General features: G+C 36.5%; 1 protein-coding gene across 2 annotated transcripts in view; it reads left to right on the forward strand.

The window, feature by feature from the left end:
- The first annotated feature begins 3,634 nt into the window (after window positions 1–3,634).
- PPP1R1C (protein phosphatase 1 regulatory inhibitor subunit 1C) overlaps window positions 3,635–21,907 on the forward strand; it is a 229,619-nt gene continuing 211,346 nt past the window's right edge. Inside the window, exons 1-2 of one of the 2 annotated variants that reach the window (XM_007494469.3) lie at window positions 3,635–3,982; window positions 5,884–5,944. In XM_007494469.3, the coding sequence (XP_007494531.1) occupies window positions 3,902–3,982; window positions 5,884–5,944 (142 nt within the window). In that variant the 5' untranslated portion in view covers window positions 3,635–3,901. The remainder of the gene's footprint in view (window positions 3,983–5,883; window positions 5,945–21,907) is intronic. The other variant, XM_001368986.4, reaches the window with a different exon arrangement.

Genomic DNA, 21,907 nt, shown 5'->3' on the forward strand with positions numbered 1-21,907 from the left:
ACATTTTATAGTGAAAATTACCATCACCACCAATGAACAAATGTATAGAGAGTAATTCACTAAATTCTTTTGGTTACAAACCATTCTTTTACACTCATATTTTTTAAATAAACAAAATCAATGGTGTTTATAATCAATTTAATAATACATAACATGAAATGTTAGTATCTATCTCCTCTTTGTTTTCTGATATTAGAAACACTTAATTTTTTTTGTCTTCCTGAAGCCTCCATTTTTACATCATTCTTTCATTATTCTCCAGACTCCACTCCTGACTCTGATCTTTTTCCCTCACCATCTCCCAACAGCCTCCTCACTGAGGAAGTTATTCTTTCCACCATTCTTCACCAGTCTCCCTTGAACTTCCTTTTCTGTGTGGAATTTTCTCCCACTGGAATATAAATTCCTTGAGGGCAGGATTTGTATTTTTATTCCCAGGCTTAGTATTGTACCTGACTCATAGTAAGCACTTAATAAATGTTTGCTGACTTGATTTAAGTTGTTAATTTTGTCCAGTCTATGCCAATGTGTTCAAAAGTCAACAAAAGGAACTGGTGACTCAGGGTGGAAAAAGATATATAGCTGAAGTTACAAATAGCTTCTTTTTGAATTGGCCAGATCTCTAGGTTGGTTGTTACACAGAACCAGTGACCTCTGGTTCACTGCTCAGTGAATGCAGCTCCAGAAAGCTGTGCCAGTACCTGACTTGGGCCTTTCAAATGTTCCTTTAGTGATTTATTGCCACAGTTTCATGCCCAGTCTATGAAAAATCTTTTAAAGTCAATTCTAAGCTCTGCTGAATGAAATTCTATGACTAAACCCCAGCCTGTGATGGGACTATGAGGGGGTGTATGTGTGTGTGTGTGTGTGTATGTAAATTCCTGAGTGGAATTTCCCATTAACTGAATTAAATATCTGAATGTTTCAATTATAACCATATTGGAATATATGTGAAATCAGTGAGTGTCACAAACAAATTTATCTGTGCAATACAGGGAAGAGATTATAAATACAAATATTTCATTTGATCCTCATAACCACACTGGAAGATGGGTGCCATTATTATCTCCATTTCACATTGGAGGAAACTAAGGCAAACTGAGGTTAAGAGGCTTTCCCAAGATTTCCTAGCTAGTGTCTGAGGTTGGATTTGAATTCAGGTCTTTCTGATTCCAGGTTCAGATCTTTATCCACTATATCACTTAGCTGTTTCTAGTTAAATGATTAGATTCAAAGAGTAGTCATTAATGGTTCCTCACAAACTTGGCAGAAGGTCTCCAGTGGAGTGCCCTAGGGATCCATCCCTGATGGTGATTTAAAATCTTTATCAATGTCTGATAAAGGTATAGATAGCATGCTAATCGAATTTTTTAGCTAATACAAACCTTGGAAAGATAGTTAGCAAACTGTATCCCACAGATCTCTATAGTCTAGAACTTCAGGCTAAATTTAATAAAATAAAACTCAATAGGAATAAATATACATTCTTACATGTTTTCAAAAAATTCAATTTTGAAATTTTCTGCAAAATATCCTGAAGTTTTCATGGAAGGCAAGCTCAAAAGGAGTCAATGAATAGATGTGGCACTTAGGAAGGCAGACAAGGCAAAGAGACCAACACCTCTGATGTAAGGGTTTGCCAAGCCTTTTCCAGGGCTGCTCATACACTTTTGGTGTCCACCTTTCCCCCAACTTTCATTTGTGACTCTAAGAAACTTTAGCTTGAGCAGTAACCACACCCCAATAAGCCCTTCTTGACAGATGGACTAAACCAGAATGAGGATAACCAACAGGTCTCAGACTCATCAGTGACTTCAGGGGGTACCTAGTCTCACATGTGAAGGTTCTGCCTTTGGAATGTGCAGATGAGATTAATTTGTTCCAGTGGCCATGAAGGCAGTTGAAGCATGGCCGGTGGGGAGCTGAGAGCTTGGTCAGACAAGAGTTATGCCAAGGTCATCCGCTGGGTGCTGGGCCATCACCATTTGCCCTGACTTTAGTCTCACCAGTGGACTTAGATGAATCTGGAAGAGAGAGTAAGACTGAGGACTCTGTGCTACTCTGCCTCACTTAAATCCAAATCACGGGCAAGGCAAGACATCACCCAGTGAGGTCACTGGCTCTCTTCAAAATGAAGGAAGAAAAACTATGTGTCAGGCATTGTGGTAAGTGCTAGAGATACAAACACAAGCAAAAAGAAAGTCCCTGCCCCAAAGTTGCTTCTATTCTAAAAGGGGAAGACAAGACCCAGAAGCTTGCTAAGAAATGTGGGCAGAGGCTCTTAGGCTCAGTTGTCATTTAGATTTCTTCCTCCAAGACTGGAGGACCAGCCTCAGTCTTGGTCTGGGGTACAAGAAGCCTGCCTCCTGGGCCTTAAGATGCTTCTTTGCTGGTCAGCATTCCTCTCTACAGATAGTGCTTTCAACTACTATCTACTTTTGCCTCATGGGCATTGAAAACTTTCAATAATGCATGTTGCTTTCCATATTCTTAGAACAGAACAGCACATATTGAAATAGATGAGATGGATTGCTGGTCTGAGATCAAAGTAAATCAGATAAATTTTCAACCCCTACAATCACCCTCCTCACCAACCCTCCAGCATCCTTTCAATGTCTTGTGTTCCAGGAACACACAAAGAGAATTCATAGTGATGTAGGGTGTATGCCCCAACATAAAGATCAAACATCCCTTAACTGACATCAATTTTCAGATCAGGAAGCAAAAGACCACAGCTTTTCCTTTCTTGATAAAGGCTTCATTTTCTTTTCCCAGGTCTAGATTTTGTGGATCATTGCTCTGGAGAAGGTCCCTTTCATGCCTTCTCTCTCTCATTTGTCCTTCCTTTCTCTCTTTTCCTGTTGGTGGCAACATCCCCTAGGCATCCACTAATCTTTGCCAGGGGTTTCACCCCTTCCTTTAGTTGAGCCAGAGTCCAGAGAAAATAACTTGTGTTAGCTAGAACCCCCCCCCCCCCACTAGGAGATGCATTGTGATTTGAAATCAGAGGATATTGATTACCTGATTTTTTTTTTTTGAGATTACCTGATTACCTGCCTTTCATTTTAGAAGGGAAGAAAAGGAAGCTTGGATCTCTGGGACTCAGTTTCTTTCTCTGCAAAATGAGAGGTTCCAGGATCTCAGGAAAAGAATTACCCAAGGGAATTTTTGGGAAGCACAGAACTCTTGACTTCTAATCGAGTGAGCCCCTCCACATTGCCTCCTCTGTTGAGGCTTAGTTAACTATGTACCTGGAATGAAAAGGCGGCAAAGATGATCGATTGCATGTTAGCCTCTGCCACCATTTGTCTTCATGGGGGTAGGCAGCAAAAAACCAAACTGGTGAAGGTGTCTGACTTAGCAGGAGAACTGAAATGATTGCAAACCCAACCCCTGCCCTCATCTCTGAAAACTTCCTGGTTTGGCATCATCAATAATGAATGGCCCATCACTGCAATACTCAGAGGGAGCTTACGTTGCACATCTGAGCAGCCGGTTAGTAATGTACACTGGATAGATCTTTTTCAAATCCCAGGGCAGCAGGCCATTCAGGGCTAGTATTGCATTTTCAATGAGCTGCTGAGTGAATGCTTGGCATGTGTATTAGTGAGCAGGCACACAATTAGCTTATTGTTCCTTTCAGCATTGTGCTGAGAGGATCTAAGGGATTGGGGGTGGGGGTAGGGGAGGCAAGGGAGGCATCACTGTGGATATTGAAGAAAAGAGTTACTCAGCCCAGCCCGCTTCACTTGCTTACTCTGGAGTCATTGCAGCTGGGTATTAAGAAGCTGTCTGTGTGGCTCGGAGGGGTGGCTGTGCCTAAGGAAAGTCAGGATCCCAGACATCACTCTGATTAAGCCCTTCTGAACTCTGTGCACTTCCGATCACCCCCATCGCTATTATGGAGCCCAACAGTCCCAAAAAGATCCAGTTTGCTGTGCCCTTATTTCAGAGTCAGATAGCACCTGAGGCAGCCGAGCAGGTAAGGGAAGGGGGGCACTAACTGGGGACAGAGGCATGCAGGAGCCTTGCTAAAATTGTTAATAGACATGCCTTCTCCTCCAAAACCAAACAGACCATGCCGAGCCACTTAAGTGCCTTTCTGTCTATGTGACTTTCAGGATCTGGGCACCTGAACTCCCAGATTTCTGGCTTCTCAGATTTAGGTTGCATGGGGGGAGAAACAGAGTTTGTTAAAATGGAATACTTCATTTGTTATTAAAATAGAATCGCACTTGAAAAAATAGACCTTCATTGAAGCTGAAGTATTTGTGTACCTGTGTGTATGTGCCTTTGTGTGTGTGTGCTTAGGGATGGAACAGGTGCAACTCTTGGGGCACAATTTCTGAAGCAATCTCTAAATTAGAGAATAGTCACAATGATTTTGGGAACAAAGGAGATTTTTAATACATTCTGGAAAAATGCACAATTTATTATTTCTATATGTGTATCACATTTTAATTTGTGTTTAGCATAGAAAAACATTAGTGGATGTGGAGTGATATAATTGTAAACTGAGGCAATGCAAATGTAATTACTGATTCACTTAGTAATTCAAAGAAAAGAGTTTAAATCTCACCGTCTTTTTCTTGATTCTCTTCAGTGCCTATATATAGGCGAACATACCAATTTAAAGAAAACAAGTGAGTGTGTGTATAGAATTCACTGACATCTACATCATTCAGAGTTTATATATCACCTTTAATGGGCAGTATTATTTACTCTACTGATACAAATGTTTGTCCAGTTAAAGGAAGATTTTAAAGCTATAATTAGGATTGAAGTAAAAGCAAAGAATTAGATAGGGACTCTTACTCAATCTATTTCCTTATAAAGGTTTAAAACTGAATTTACTCTAAACTGCTTCCCCAAAGCTTAACATACAACATTATGTCATTTACTTTACAATAGTAAGTGATTTAAGCAGGCTCACTGACCTTGGAATTCAGTTTCCCCTCAAACTTGAAAAATCTTGAGTAGATCACTCAGACTAGATGAAATACATCCATGGATTTGCATGTGTGTTGAATCAGACAGGAACCCTGCCCAGATCAAATGTCATTGGTTAAGCTTTCTGTCTGTGTTCTTTTGACATATCTACACAAAATTTACCTGGATAAGCTAAATATTTAATTGTAAGGGAAGATGCAATGAATAATATAAAAAATTCTACCTTAAGGATCCCTAGGAACCCTTGATTTGCCAAACCACTGAGAAAAAATGATAATTTTGACTGGAGTCTATATTCACTGAAGGACTAGTCTTTTAAAGTCATTTCTGTTAAGTATAGTGTTATATAGGGGAAGCTTAAGAATGTCAATTAAAAAACGATTATTTCTAGCAAACTATAGAAATCTGATTTTAACAAGCTCAGTCATAGCATTTCTTAGCTGTAAAGAGAGTAGGTCTTGAGAATAACAATCAGAATTGTGTCTTACAAAAGAATGCACAACCTCCATATTTGGATTTTTTTCAGTTGGAGTTATTGATACATTCACCATTTTTATTTTAGAGCAAGGATGCTTAACTTTTTTGTACAAGTGTGTGTGTGTGTGTGTGTGTGTGTGCCACAGACACATGTATCAGTCTTGTGAAGCCTACAGATCTCTTCTCAGAAGAATATTTTAAAATGCATAAAAATATACGTAATAATAAGGAAATGATAAAGAAATTAATAATAAGGGAAAATCTGTGCATTAGAGACATAGTGGTATGCTATGGCATGTGACTTTTCAGGGGGAGAATCTGCTGTTAAAGACATCTTAAGCCTGACCTCCTTTGCAAGAAGACTTATGTATGAAATTATAACAATTATTTGGACTGTAGTAAACAGGGGCAGAAGTCTCTTTTCATTGACCTTGCTTTGGTCTTTGCTGTTCTCAGATCAGGAAAAGAAGACCCACACCAGCATCTCTTGTGATTCTCAATGAGCACAACTCACCAGGTAAAACAAATCCAGCATCTCTTATACTCAAGAAACTTAGTGAAATTGTTTCTGGGCAACTGAAAACATTCCACTGTCAAAAGCTTTAACTTATAGAAATGGAACTCGTGTTTCACATAAAATTGAGAAATAATTTTGATCCATCAAGTAGATTATAAAGAGAACTAATGGGAAAAAGACTCATTTGGATTGTATCTGAAATGATATGCTGGCGACTCTTGGCTGTGAATTATTGTGTCAATCAGTATTTTTCCGGGTGTCTCTGTGGCATTTGGTTCAGTACTCATTAACTAGGTTGGTGGAAAATTGTTTAATTAGGTTTTAAAGCTCAGATTTCAGCCCTAGAGATGCGTCTATCTTTACAGAGTAGGCTCTTTACTTATCCACGCCTTATTGGAAGGGTGGGCTGTGAGCCAAGTTTAGATGCAGTTAGCCTATTGCTGATGTCACATCTACACATAATGCAATTGACAAGTAACCAGATCAATTTGTAGCCCTGCTCCTTTGAATGCCATTTCCAAGAACTGTATCCATTGGTGAGGTTTTATTTTCCATTTCCTGTACAAAAGTAAAGCATTATTCTTTCTGATAAATCATTGGGCTCTGTAGGATGGTGCAAAATGTTCTTTTTGTGTGTATGTATTGAATAGGAGTGAATTTATGCTCTCATTGAACTGAGATGTAAAGGCCCATTTTCTCCTGGAAACTCTAATTTAAAAAATGAAACCATGCTTTTTAGAGATCAGAATATGATGGGAAAAAAATACTCCAGTGCTATGGTAGGATCAATGCTGAAAAAAAATATAGCTGAAAAGAAAGCATGAAAAACATCAGAATTTAATTCCATACAAATGGTGTGTCTAAAAGAGGTTGTCAAATGGCATTTGTAGACGCAGCATCAAGGGTTACCTAAGATGTGGCATCAATTAGGTAACTTGGCAAAGATGGGCGGTGGAGTTGTTCAATTTGAAATATTGAGGAGCAGAGTCAATGGGGAGTTTGAATAGTGAAGAAAGCAAAGAATGTAGACACACTACTAGAGCATTGAAAGTTCTCTTGAAACCTCTTTTCCATCTTCACTGAAATAATAAAAAAAGAAAAATGAGGATGATGTTCTTATTTCTATTGTGCTTCTTCATTATAAAAAGTGATTAAGATGATTTAGGAAAATAAAAGTAAAATCTTTATTTCTACTAAAAGAAAATAACCTGCGTTCTTTCCAGAGGTTAGCTATTTCAGGCAATATCTCTAGGGATCCAGGGTCTGGTGATTTTTGCTTTTGTGTGTTGAACATTGGGTCTCATAGATACACGTAGCAAGATTCTAGTTGTTATGGCTGATAGGCTTCTAGAATCAAAGAATCTTAGAGCTGAAAAAGACCTCAGACATCATTTAGTTTAACTTCTCATCTGAAACATGAATCTCTTTTTACCACATTTCTAAAGAGTGGCTGGATATTACTAGTTTCCACTTGAATAATGCTAATGCTTCATTTTCCACATACCTTTAAGAAGTTGTTTTAAAAATGGATAAAATTCATTCTGCTTCTCTGTAGTTTCTATTCATTTATTAAAGTTTTCCTGATGGTACCAGAGTATTTCTCTAAGGCGTTTCCAGTTCTAATCCTTTGATTCCAACATTATTCATAGGAACACTACTTCATCTTTCATATTCCACAAATATAATTGTCCAAGCCAAATCTCAAGTTATTCAACATCCTATATGAAGAAAAACCACTTAAATGGGCCAGTTGGCTCAATAGATTAGAATTTATGACAACAGGGTCAGAGGATTTGGGCTTGAATCTCTGACTCTGCCACTTTCATACCTGTGTGGTTTTGATTAAATCACTTAATATCTTTGGGCCTCACTCCACTCATTTAAAAAATGAAAGGGTTAGGCTAGTGCCTCTGAAATTCTGTCAGGTTCTAAATCTAAAAATCTCAGGTTACTGCTTTGTTTTTAATTTTAAAAGTTCTGCATTTAATTATCAATAAGCATGAAGATTTCTATATACAACAGGAGAATTAAATATGACATTATGAGTGTATTCTGGTTGGCACATAAAAAGTTCTTAATAAAATTCTGTTAATGATGATTTTTGGAACAGTTTGTTGGTGAAAAAAAGTGTACAGCAAATTATATAACAGAATAATAACAAAATTACCCTATTTGTGTCTCTGAAATTTTTGTTTTCTTCTGGGTTTTAAAAAATGCTTATTGATGCTATTTTCTTTCTTTTAAAAATATCTCTATTATTACTTATTCTTAAGCCCTTTCCTGTCTCCCACAAAACAAAATTCCTCCTAGGTAACAAATAAACGTTATCAAGCAATGCAAATCAACACAATGCCTATCTCTGAAACTCTGTGCTTCATTCCTTATTCATTGTGCTTTGGCAAGAGGCAAGTGGCATGTTTCAGCAACCATTTTTTAAAGATGTGATTGGTTGCTGTATTATGCAGTTCTATAGTCTTTCAAAGTTGTATTCCTTTAATTAAAAAAAAAATCCTTTACTTTCTGCCCTAGTAACAACTCAAAGACAGAAGAGCTAGGGCTAGCCAAATGGGGTTAAATGATTTGCCCAGGATCACAACCATTAAGTGTCTGAGGTTAAATTTGAACCTAGGTCCTCCCAAATCCAATCTTGGTGCTCTATCCACTGTATCACTTCATTGCCCCTTTTCACTAAATTATTGTGGTCATAGTTTAAGTCATACTACTGATCCAATTGATTTGAATCTGTGTCAGTTTATACAAATCATAATAAGTTTCTTTTAATCTCTTGCATTTGTGTCCAGTCATTCCCCAAATGATGGGCACTTGCTTTGTTTTCAAGTCTTTGCTACAACACAAAGTGCTACTATAAATATTTTTGTACGAATGAATCTTTAACCTTTTTGGTCCTCTATAATTATTTATTTTAAAAGATATTTTATTTTCCCAATTACATGTAATAACAATTTCCCACATATATTTACCAAAGTTATAAGATCCAAATTGTCTCCCTCTCTGTCTTCCCTCATCCCTCCCAGAGATGGGAAGGTATTTGATCTGGGTTATATATGTGTTATCCTGCAAAACTCTAATTTTTTGATTCTAGAACCCCTGTGCCCAGTAGTTCCATTGCTGGATCAAAAAACAGATAGTTTATAGACTTTCAGGATTTAGTTCCATTTTGCTTTCTAGTTTATAGATCCACCAATATATTTTCATATTTCATCATCAATCTGATATATATGACATATAATTTCAGAATTATTTTAATTTTCATTTCCCTTATTATTAATGACTTGGAATCTTTCCCCCTATCATTGTTGATGGTTTACCTTTTTCATTTTAGAATGGCCTGTTTATGTTCTTTGACTCTTCCACTGGGGGAATGTTTCTTATTCTTATATATTGGATCAGTTCCCTTTACATCTTGAATATTAGATTTTCATCAGAGAAATTTGCTACAAAAACTTTTCTCCAATTAGTTTTCTTATTTAATTCTAACTATACTATGTTTGTATTTCACTTTTCCAGTAGGGAAATTAGGTATTTAATTCCAATCTCTGGGTGGCATAGGGACATTTCCCTAATTTTTGACAATTCTGTTTTTTTCTGTTTTTAAGCACCATTTAAAATATTTAAATAACATTTCTGAAGGACATTTTATTGTCCAAAAAGCTCAGTGATTACTGAGTTTCCAGTGCTTCCTTTGTGGGAAGAGAAAAGCAGAGAATGTAAAGACCATTGACCATCAGCTATGCTAAATTCTTGCATTGCCATTAAGTAGGAGATGATGGATTTTGTAGCCTTCCATGCTATAAATCTGTTATATTCTAAGGTAAGATTTATTTACACACTGTGCTTTAAGTGTTCAGAAATTACAAGGCAAGAAAGGAAGTTGAAATTCTCCAGTGCAGCATCTTTTGTGGTAGGAAGAACTTTGAATTGTTTATCACAACATCTGTTTCTCAACCAGCTAGCTGACCTTGGGAAAACCCTTTTATGTTATTGGGGTCCACTTGTATTCCTCATTTATAAAATAAGGGGCTAGGTTAATTTTTGCTAACCATGAACTGAAAATCTCTGAATATCTTCCCCTGTACCTTAAATAAATTCTCCCTAAAATAGTCCCTCCTTTATAGTCCCAGGGAACTATGTGATCTATGGTGTGCACAGAATAATCCATCTTACATAAATCTTTCTTTATTGACAATGAATGTCAAAGAAAATAAAAATTTCTACTGTAGACAAGTAATTATTGAACTTTTTCAAATTTGTCTTAGATATCATTGGCTGGTAAATCATTCATTTTTTTATGCCTCAGCAATATGAAGAACTAAGTTCAATTTTTTAAAGCTTGTAAATGATTAACTTGAAGTTACACTTATAAAATATGCAACTTTCATTTGGATATTTACTCTATAAACATAAAAACCATTTTAAATAGGAAGTAGCATGATACAATATAGTGGAAACAGCAATGGATTTGGAGTCACAGAGCCCAAGGTCAGATCCTGGCTCTTGCATATAATACCTTTTTGAACATAAGTAAGGATCTCTCCAGATTTGGTTGATTTATATGAAAAAAAATGAGGATATTTGATTAGGCCACTTCTGAGGTTCCTTCTACCCCTGAATCTGTGGTTCTGCCTAATTTCTGATTCTGCTCCTGGCCATATAACCAGAGCTAACTAGGGCTGAGACCACACATGGCAAGAGGTAGCCACCTGTATGCATGATTCCACAAGTTCCCCACAAGAATTACTCCTAATGTTCTGCTGCAGGCCTGAAATCCCTCAAATTGGAATGACTACACTGGGGAGAAGGTTTGGTCTCTAAAGGATATTATACAGTGCAAATATTGCCAGAAAGGATGAAATATTAGCCCATGTATACTTGCTGCCAAAAGAGATCCAAAAGAGATCAGAGTTCAGAGAATAAGAAAAATCTGAGATATTTTATAAGGAAGAAACATGGTTCAGAAAATTCTGGAATTTGAGGATAGCAAACCAAGTTAGAGGGAAATGTACCACAGACAATGATCTGAGATAGTTAGTGTCAGCATGAAGATGCTAGCTATCATCTTTTTTTTTTAGGGCTTGTCCTGTGTCTGACTTAGTACAAAACACTTACCTTTTAGCACATCAAGGTTTTCTTCCAAAGAGATCATTTAATGATAATAAATATTTTGAAAATATTTTGTTATGTATTTACATGTGTATGCAGTAAAGAAAATAGGATTTATTATGGTAAAGAAAATATAATATAGTCCTCATCCTTGAGCATATTTTTGATCCAATGTTATCTATGGAGTAGTTCTATACTTGCATGTAGAAGGAAAATCACATATCAACTAAGGCCAGAAACACATGTTAAAAATAAAATAATGATCTCTTCTCATGATCTACTGAAATGAATTAAAGATTTAACAATAAAAAGGACTTGTTTCTAAGAAGAAATATGAGAAGACAGTGTACATCTGGAACTGATGATAGAATCATAGGTCTGGAAAAGAAATTGAGAAATCATCCAGCACATCCCTTTATCTTTGAAGCAGGACCACACCTACACCAATCAAGACAGCTGAGGATTTATTTTGTTTTTAAAGCCCTGCATAGCAGACGATTCCATAACTTTCATCAGGCTCCTCTTCCAGTATTAAACAATCTTCATTGTTGAAAAATCCTTTGCTATTATTCCACCTAAAGCCTTTTCTTCTCTTCTCCGCAGCAACTAGCATCTTTCTTTTTAAGATTACTTTGAATTTTCTTGGAATGTGTTTTGTAATTAACTATCCATAGGTATGTTGTTGCCCCTATTAGAATATATACTTCTTGAGGACAGGGACTATTTTGCTTGTCTTTGTAATAGTGGATCTGAGCATAGTGCCTATATAAGTACAAAGAGGTACATGAAAGATGCTTAATAAATGCTTTTTTGATTAATTGATTATTTGTAATCCTTTATGATGTTCAAAAATAGCTGTCTTTGTTCTGTCCTCCAAAGAAAAAAGGATAAAATCAGAACCATAAAATGTTAGAGCAAAAAAGTACCTATACGATCACTTGCTCTAAGCTCTTCCTTTCATTATAAGAGGAGGCAGCTGAGACTCAGAGAGGTGTAGTGACTTGCTCAATGTTTCATAGCTCTGCAGTGACAGAACAAGGCTGCATCCCAGTTTGTCTGACCATCAGGCAGGACTGGGACTGGAATTTAGGTCTCTTGGCTCAGCATTCAGTGGTTTTCCCAGTACACCACACCGTCTATATTTGTGAGTCTTAAAATATTTGAAAACAACAAGAAATCATTCTTAAATCTTCTCTTTTGGGGGGCTAAACAGCCAGCTTTTCTGCTAAGTATAATTCTTCTTCAAGCCATCAGATGACCATTAGGGGTCCTTGCTAAGCACTCTCCAAATTCTGCTGCCTGTCTTTGTGGCTCTCAGAGCTGGCCATCATGCTTCAGTGAGGAGCCAGCCTCCGCAATGTCTTCTGAATAATAAAGTTTGTGGCATCCATTCTTTTCTACTTACTACTGAGCAAAGACAGTCTGGTTTCAATTAAATTTAATGGGTCTGAGACCTATTAAAGATAAGTGAACAGTAAGAGGCCTGGAGCTAATTGAAGGTTAGGATATGCGTCCAGAACACTGGGAGCCTTCTTAATAGTTCATCATATATCTGTGGGGGAAATGAGCTCTGGAAATTAATGTGCAAAGTTTTCTTGTGATCTTTACTGGAGTCCTTTTCATGTATGAATTTTCTATGACACTGACTTTCCCTTTGACCCTTTTAGCACCATCCTGGACCATAGGGGTGAAAGCCAAGGCAATTCTCACTCAGATCCTTAAATGGAACCAATGATAAAACACATGCTTATCTCCCAGTCATTTTAGACTTGGCAGGAAGTGATCCTGAACCCAGTCAGAGCTTTCCAAAGCATGGGATTGCTCTAGAAATCCTTGGCGATGTTTTTACTGTCCTGAGATTCTATAGTTTCCCTGAAGAGCTATGTAAGATCTGTAAAGGCAGAGATTTGTATGTGTCATGATTAGTACATTTCAAATTCCTCACCGAATTATCCCTGAGATATTCAATGATCTTGATGATATCAAGAGATGCCGCTGTTGAGGACTGGATGATTGGATTGAGATGGAATGGCATAGAAGATGGAGACAGGATGTATGGGGAGGGGTGGGGAGATTACATGGAAGATTTGTTTAGTTCTCCTGTGAGGTGTCTAGGAAAGGACTCTGGGTAAGCAGCCAATGGTTCCTACTCTTAGGGATTCCTGATTGGGGACTTCAGTCCTTGGAGTAGAAGACACACAGGACACCTTTCTTGTATTTAAGTTTGTTTATGACTATACTATTGTTCAGAGGGCAGATATAGATTTTTTTCTGTCCCATTTCAATTTTTACAGATTATCCAGCCTTTTATTTCTAAGATTCATAACCCGTAGTCTATAATACTGCACCCTCCCTAACCCTCCCAGTCAAAGAATTTGGTTGGGGGAAAATTTACACTTTTTTTGTTTTCCTTTGTAATTCCATCTATTTTCTTTCTTTCTTTCTTTTAAAAATATTATTTTAAGGAGTTTGTAGCTTTCAGTAGGCTGCCAAAGGGTTCTGTAACAGGAACAGAGAGGATTCATGTACGAAAGTATTAACACTGACTTTGGCATTAGAGGACTTGAGTTTAAATCTTTCCTCTGTCACTAACTACCAGTGTGAACCGAAATAAGTTATTTAACCTCACTGGTGACTCAGTTTCCTAAACTGTTAAAAATTGGATTTGGAGATTGGACTGGATATCTTTTTTAGCACCCTTTCAGCTCTAAAACTATGATCTCTTAAGAAATGTATTTCATATTTTATTAATGATATGTTTCTGAGAAATTGTGAGAAAGGCCTATTTCCTTAGTTTTCATTTCCAATGAGACAAAGGATGCCAAACCACACTGAAAATTGATTTAAAGACCAGACAATGCAAATGCATTGCAGAAATGCTTCATATATTTTAGAATAGATCTGCTCACTTTCCCCCCATAACTCTTTAGTTTGTGCAGCTAATAGCTACTTTCTGCATCTCCATCTTCTGGCTTCTTCTCTGACTTCCTTTAAGTTCTAGCTAAAGTCCCATGTCTTATGGGATTTTACTGGGGGAAAAAAAGTACGCAGTAGCTAGGGAGAGTGGGCACTAGCAGATGGAGGGAGTTTTCAGGAGGAGATGCTTCCTTTATGCATTCTTCATCTGCATTCTTGAAAAACCCTTACCTTCTGTGTTAGAATCAGTACTATGTATTAGTTCCAAGGTAGAGGAGCAGTAAGGGTTAAGCAATGGGGATTAAATGACTCGGCCAGGGTTACACAGTGGGAAGTGACTGAGGTCACATTTGAATCCAGAACCTCCTGTTTCTGAGCCTCATTCTTAATCCACTGAGCCACCTATCTGCCCTCTGGAACTGCATTCTCAAGAGATTTCTATGACCTGCAGGGATAGAGGAAAGATTTCAGGATTGGTGAATGGTCAAGGCAAAGATATTGAAATGGGACGAGCAGTGCCATGCTTGAAGAGCAAGGAAAAGGCTTGGTGAGACTGTGGAATATAGAAAATGGAGTAATATACAATGAGGCTGAACATGAAGTTTGACCAGATCATGAAGGTCTTTGAAAATCAGAGAAATTTGTATTTAATTCTAGAAGCAACTGGGAACCATTGCAGTTTATTGAATAGGGGAGTGACTTAGTCATATTTCATATGATGGATACAGTTCAAAACACCTCTACTATTCAGGTATTGGCATTGCTAGAGCTTGCTCAAAAGGCTTCTACTCCCATAGTACACAATCTCTGTTTAAGGTAAATTATGAGTCCAAAGCAGCTTATTTATTTTCTGTGGTTTAGGAATATCAAACTTTTTGAATTACCAGTTTTCCTTATTTAAAAAAAATCACTGAGGCAGCTACACAGGTGAATTAGGCTGGGGAGACATTTTGGATGGGAAGATTAATTAGAAGGTGATTGCAAAGTTAAAATGCTGGGAAAGTGCAGGTTATGTTTTCAAGCCTGAGTAGACTGCTCTGGCTGAAGTACAGGGTTCATGGAAGGAAGTATCAGGCAAGAAGACTAGCAGCTTTATCGAGGATCAAATAGTGGGTGTGCTTGTGTATCTTGGAGGTAGGAGATTTTGAATACTGGAATTAAAAATTTAGGCTTTACCTTGTAAATAGCAAAATGCCATTGAAGATTTTTCCTTCAGGACAGTGACAGTCTGAATCATATTATAGGGAGGACTTTCTAATCACAAAGATTATCAGGTACTAGAATACAATATCTAGAGAAGAAATAAATATTTCAGCATTTTATTTTAAAAAGGACTAGTTAGCTATTATAGGGGTCTTTGTTGTGTTACCCTAAAATAACTTTAGCTAATTATTTTTATAGACATTAATACTTTTGTGAATAATTGGGAGGCATTATTGTAAAATGGATAGACAGCCTTGGAGTCAGGAAGTCCTGGGTGTAAGTCCAACCACTGATTCATACAGGTATCCTATCCACATCTCGGAGGTTAGGGGCATGGTGCCCCTCGCAATTTGGAAAATAAACATGGAAATTTTTTTGCCTTCCCTTCCTACCAGAAAAAAATCTGATTTTCTTTTTCTTTTATGAGATGTTTACAGTACCTTATTATAAATTTTGCATTAAGTATTTGGTCATATATGTAGGGCAATTTTAATATTTCTAGCCTTTGTGTATCCTTTGCTGGCTTTCATCCTTTTGTTTTGTTTTGTTTTGTTTTTTGTAAACTTTTAACTTTTTAACTTATTTTCACTTTAAAAGAACAAATTGTATATATTTGTGGTCTTAAAAAATAAAACAATTGATATTTTATAATACCTTACATATATTTTCTGCATTTCTGAGTTTCTAGACTGTTGTCAGTGACGTCTGCAAAACTGGTCAAAAATTCCCTTTTAATTTCTTACACTGACCAACAATATATTGAAACTGTGATTGGGAAAGTCATGATTTGAAAGGAAAACCTGTATATGTAACTGAGTTAATACAGGAAAGTAAATTAAATTTTCAGTAACACAGACATGTTCCCCGAATTAATGAAACCACAGGTCCAGACCCCCCAAAAGGGGATATATTATAATATCCAAAATTACATAATTTAATTCTAATGAATTTTAAGTAGTTTTGTTCTTTTGATAACATTGCATTTCTTCTATACCATATTAGTTATTTGATATCACACCTTTTCATATTATTTTATATTATTGTTCTTATCCCTTTCTTGCATTCTTCCCCCTACCCCATCCCACCCCACCCCACTCTGCAATGGATGGGATTCATAGCCATTCAAGTGAAAGTGAGAACATGGCTAAAGCTACATCAAATTTAATTGATGCCATTTCCTGGAAAACTGTATATCAGAATTACTTGCAAATTTCTCCCAAATTGTTTTCCTAAGATATTTATACTTGCCAACATAATACCCCGTCTTCATTTTATGTCCTCCTAAGGAAAACATCTTAGTAGACTCAAAAGCATCTAGCAGTCTAGACCTGTGATTTGATCAGATCGGTCAACTCTTTGGAAGTATTGAAAGATACTGACTTTACTATGCAATAGCAGTATCTGTACATAAGTCTTCATGACTCCAAAGCTGACTCTCTATGTACTATATACCATTATCTCTCATTTTTTACTAAGTATAAAAACATTATCATAGTGTATATTAAGACAAATTATTATGATATATTTTGAAAATATTTAACAAAAAAATTGACAACAAAACAAAGAACCCCCTCAAATAGTTAGCTATTTTTTTCTTATTAAATCTCCAAAGAAAAATAATTCTTACTGTAAAGGAGACAAAAGACAAAAATGAGCCAATTCCTGCTCTCAAGGAGCTTTCAAATTTATGGGGGAGGGGAGAAAGAGAAACAACATGTGACTCATAACTAAATTATGCAGAATGTTTTTCTTTCTTGCATTCCTTCCTTCCTTCCTTCCTTCCTTCCTTCCTTCCTTCCTTCCTTCCTTCCTTCCTTCCTTCCTTCCTTCCTTCCTTCTTCCCTTCCTCCCTTCCTCCCTTCCTTCCTTCCTTCCTCCCTTCCTCCCTTTCCATGCATTTCCATGCATTATTCATTAAAGACAAAGATCATTTTCTTTTCCTCCCTCCCCCCCCCCCCCCCCCCGTAGCCGACGCGTGATTCCACTGGGTATCACATGTGTTCTTGATTCGAACCCATTGCCATGTTGTTAGTATTTGCATTAGAGTGTTTGTTTAGAGTCTCTCCTCTGTCATGTCCCCTCAGCCATTGTAGTCAGGCAGTTGCTTTTCCTCGGTGTTTCTACTCCCTCAGTTTGTCCTCTGCTTATGGATAGCGTTCTTTCTCCTAGATCCCTGCAGATTGTTCAGGGACATTACACTGCCACTAATGGAGACGTCCATTACGTTGGATTATACCACAGTGTATTAGTTTCTGTGTACAATGTTCTCCTGGTTCTGCTCCTCTCACTCTGCATCACTTCCTGGAGGTCGTTCCAGTCTCCATGGAATTCCTTCACTTTATTATTCCTTTTTGCACAATAATATTCCATCACCAACATATACCACAATTTGTTCAGCCATTCCCCAATTGATGGGCATCCCCTCGTTTTCCAATTTTTGGCCACCACAAAGAGCGCAGCTATGAATATTTTTGTACAAGTCTTTTTGTCCATTATCTCTTTGGGGTACAGACCCAGCAGTGCTATGGCTGGATCAAAGGGTAGACATTCTTTTATCGCCCTTTGTGCATAGTTCCAAATTGCCCTCCAGAATGGCTGGATCAGTTCACAACTCCACCAGCAATGAATTAATGTCCCTACTTTGCCACATCCCCTCCAGCATTCATTACTTTCCATAACTGTCATGTTAGGCAATCTGCTAGGTGTGAGGTGATACCTCAGAGTTGTTTTGATTTGCATCTCTCTGATTATGAGAGATTTAGAACACTTCTTCATGTGCTTATTAATAGTTTTGATTTCTTTTTCTGAAAACTGCCTATCCATGTCCCTTGCCCATTTATCAATTGGGGAATGGCTTGATTTTTTGTACAATTGATTTAGCTCTTTATAAATTTGAGTAATTAAACCTTTGTCAGAGGTTTTTATGAAGATTTTTTCCCAATTTGTTGTTTTCCTTCTGATTTTAGTTACATTGGTTTTGTTTGTACAAAAGCTTTTTAATTTGATGTAGTCGAAATTATTTATTTTACATTTTGTGATTCTTTCTATGTCTTGCTTGGTTTTAATGTCTTTCCCCTCCCAAAGCTCTGACATGTATACTATTCTGTGTTTACCCAATTTACTTATGGTTTCCTTCTTTATGTTTAAGTCTTTCACCCATTTTGAATTTATCTTGGTGTAGGGTGTCAGGTGTTGATCAATTCCTAATCTCTCCCACACTGTCTTCCAATTTTCCCAGCAGTTCTTATCGAATAGTGGATTTTTGTCCCAAGACCTGGGATCTTTGGGTTTATCGTATACTGTCTGGCTGAGGTCACTTGCCCCCAGTCTATTCCACTGATCCTCCTTTCTGTATCTTAGCCAGTACCAAATTGTTTTGATGACTGCTGCTTTGTAATATAGTTTGAGGTCTGGGACTGCTAGGCCCCCCCTCATTTGTGTTTTTTTTCATTATTTCCCTGGATATCCTTGATCTTTTGTTATTCCAAATGAACTTTGTTATGGTTTTTTCCAAATCAGCAAAGAAATTTTTTGGGAGTTCCATGGGTATGGCACTAAATAGATAAATAAGTTTGGGTAGGATGGTCATTTTTATTATATTGTCTCGTCCTACCCATGAGCAGTTAATGTTTTTCCAATTGCTCAAGTCTAGTTTTAGTTGTGTGGCGAGTGTTTTGTAGTTATGTTCATATAGTTCCTGTGTTTGTCTCAGGAGGTAGATTCCTAGGTATTTTATTTTGTCTAAGGTGATTTTGAATGGGATTTCTCTTTCTAGTTTTTGCTGCTGAGCTGTGTTGGAGATATATAGAAAAGCTGATGACTTATGTGGGTTTATTTTGTATCCTGCAACTTTGCTAAAGTTGTTGATTATTTCAATTAGCTTTTTGGTTGAATCTCAGGATTCTTTAAGTAGACCATCATGTCATCCGCAAAGAGTGATAACTTGGTCTCCTCCTTGCCTATTTTTATGCCTTCAATTTCTTTTTCTTCTCTAATTGCTACTGCTAGTGTTTCTAGTACAATGTCAAATAATAGAGGTGATAATGGGCATCCTTGTTTCACTCCTGATCTTATTGGGAATGCATCTAGTTTATCCCCATTGCAAATGATATTAGCTGATGGTTTTAGATATATACTGTTTATTATTTTTAGGAATGACCCTCCTATTCCTATGCTTTCTAGTGTTTTTATTAGGAATGGGTGTTGTATTTTATCAAAGGTTTTTTCTGCATCTATTGAGATAATCATGTGGTTCTTGCTAGTTTGCTTGTTGATGTGGTCAATTATGTGGATCGTTTTCCTAATATTGAACCAGCCCTGCATCCCTGGTATAAATCCTACTTGATCATGGTGGATGACCCTTCTGATCACTTGCTGGAGTCTTTTTGCTAGTATCCTATTTAAGATTTTTGCATCTATATTCATTAGGGAGATTGGTCTATAGTTTTCTTTCTCTGTTTTTGACCTGCCTGGTTTTGGAATCAGTACCATATTTGTGTCATAAAACGAGTTTGGTAGAACTCCCTCTTTGCTTATTATGTCAAATAGTTTATATAGTATTGGGATTAACTGTTTTCTGAATGTTTGATAGAATTCACTGGTGAATCCATCAGGCCCTGGGGATTTTTTCTTAGGAAGTTCTTTGATGGCCTGTTGGATTTCATTTTCTGATATGGGATTATTTAAGAATTCTATTTCCTCTTCTGTTAGTCTAGGCAGTTTGTATTTTTGTATATATTCATCCATATCACTTAAATTGGTATATTTATTGCCATATAATTGGGCAAAGTAATTTTTAATGATTGCCTTAATTTCCTCTTCCTCAGAGGTGATGTCCCCCTTTTCATCTTTGATGCTGTTAATTTGCTTTTCTTCCTTCCTTTTTTAAATTAGATTGACCAGTACTTTGTCTATTTTGTTTGTTTTTTCAAAGTACCAGCTTCTTGTCTTATTTATTAAATCAATAGTTCTATCACTTTCTTTCGATTTTATTAATTTCTCCCTTAATTTTTAGGAAAATATCTTTAATTTTTAAAGGAAATTTAAACATTTATATCTAAACATTGTTGGTTACAGGAATGAGTTCAGTGATGAGGGCCATAGGTTCAATCAATTAATCAATGTTTATTAAGCAACTACTCTGTTCCAGCCCTGTTTTGAGGTATGGGTTTACATGACTTCATTAGGTCAATCAATAATCACGTATTTATTTAGCAACTTCTTTGTTAGGTGCTATATGAGATCCTCAAAATGTCCATTATCACCAATATTATTTAACAGAATATTAGAAATGCTGGCAATAGAAATAAGAGAAGAGAGAGAAATTAAAGGAATCACAACGGGCAAAGAAATAACAAAACTATTTCTGTTTGCAGATGATATGATGGTTTATGTGGAAAACCCTACAGATTCAATTAAAAGGTTACTTGACACTGTCAACAATTTTAGTAAAGTAGCATGATATAAAATAAACTCATATAATTCATTGGCATTTTTATATCTTACTAGCAAAGTTCTGCACAAAGAGATAGAAAGAGATACTCCATTTCAAATAGCAAAAAATAGAATAAAATAACTAGTAGTATACCTGCCAAAACAAACCCAGGAACTATAGGAATATAATTATAAAACACTTTTTATTCAAATAAAGTCAGATCTAAATAATAGGAGAAATATTGTTTATGGATGGGCAGGTGCCAATCTTCATAAGAAGAGAAAAATGATATGGCATATTTACTTCAAAGATTGAATTTTTAGGAACAAATACACATTAGTCTATATAGCTAGAAAAGAACCAAATGATTATAAGCATCTTGAGGACTAGGACCAACTATTTAATTTTTTTTCTTCATATCCCTTTAAAAAAAAAGTGTACCCACATGTGTTCCAGTCCCTCCTGACCCTACACATCACTAATGGAATCATCTGGGAAATAGACCCGTTCATACAAATTAAGTCTATGAGTGTGGGTGTTAAACTAAGTGTCTAAGACTTAGATCCTTTCATCTCTAAGTCTATGCAAAGGTGTTAAATATTTTCCTTTAATATGCTCATTCAGTGTTAGGATATTGAAGTGAAAAATTCAACAATAGCTATTGCCAATGGTTCTTATTTCCAATCATAGTCAAGAAAACAATAAGTCAATAGTGCTCATCTGAAGACTTCCAAGAAAGGAATCTATATAGTATGGGCACTTGCAATGGTGCTCATATTTCTCTCTTCCAAGATCTCTTTTAGTTCAAGTGTCTTGGGCAATTTTACTTCTTTTTTTTGTTCACTAAAAAAAAAAAACACCACCACCAACAACAAAAAAACCATTAACCAACTAATATACAAAACCCTACCCCAGTTTTACCAACCATTGGTCTGAAGCTCTGCTCTTTACCTCCAGCCTCCCCATTCACCCAACACCCTCCCTCCTCATTTCAACATTAATGATTCTATGAGTGTGATGAATAATACAAAGGGGGTGATTTATGAAGGTCAGACAACCTTATCCTTATCCTTAGCCTTGTTAAGGCTAGTGATAGGAAGATGTTCCTTATCTTAAATGCCTCCCCTCCCCTAGAAGCCATAGTAAATCAGATACTGCCCTTTTTATTCAGTACTTTTGCTTTTGAAATCTTTTGTAAAGAATATTTATTTTAAAAATCTTTTCTTTTAATCATTTTATTAAACATTTACTTCTCAGAATTTTCTAAAACTGATCTAATACTCTTCTTG

This window comes from Monodelphis domestica, chromosome 4, assembly GCF_027887165.1.
Source record: "Monodelphis domestica isolate mMonDom1 chromosome 4, mMonDom1.pri, whole genome shotgun sequence".
Lineage (NCBI taxonomy): Eukaryota > Metazoa > Chordata > Mammalia > Didelphimorphia > Didelphidae > Monodelphis > Monodelphis domestica.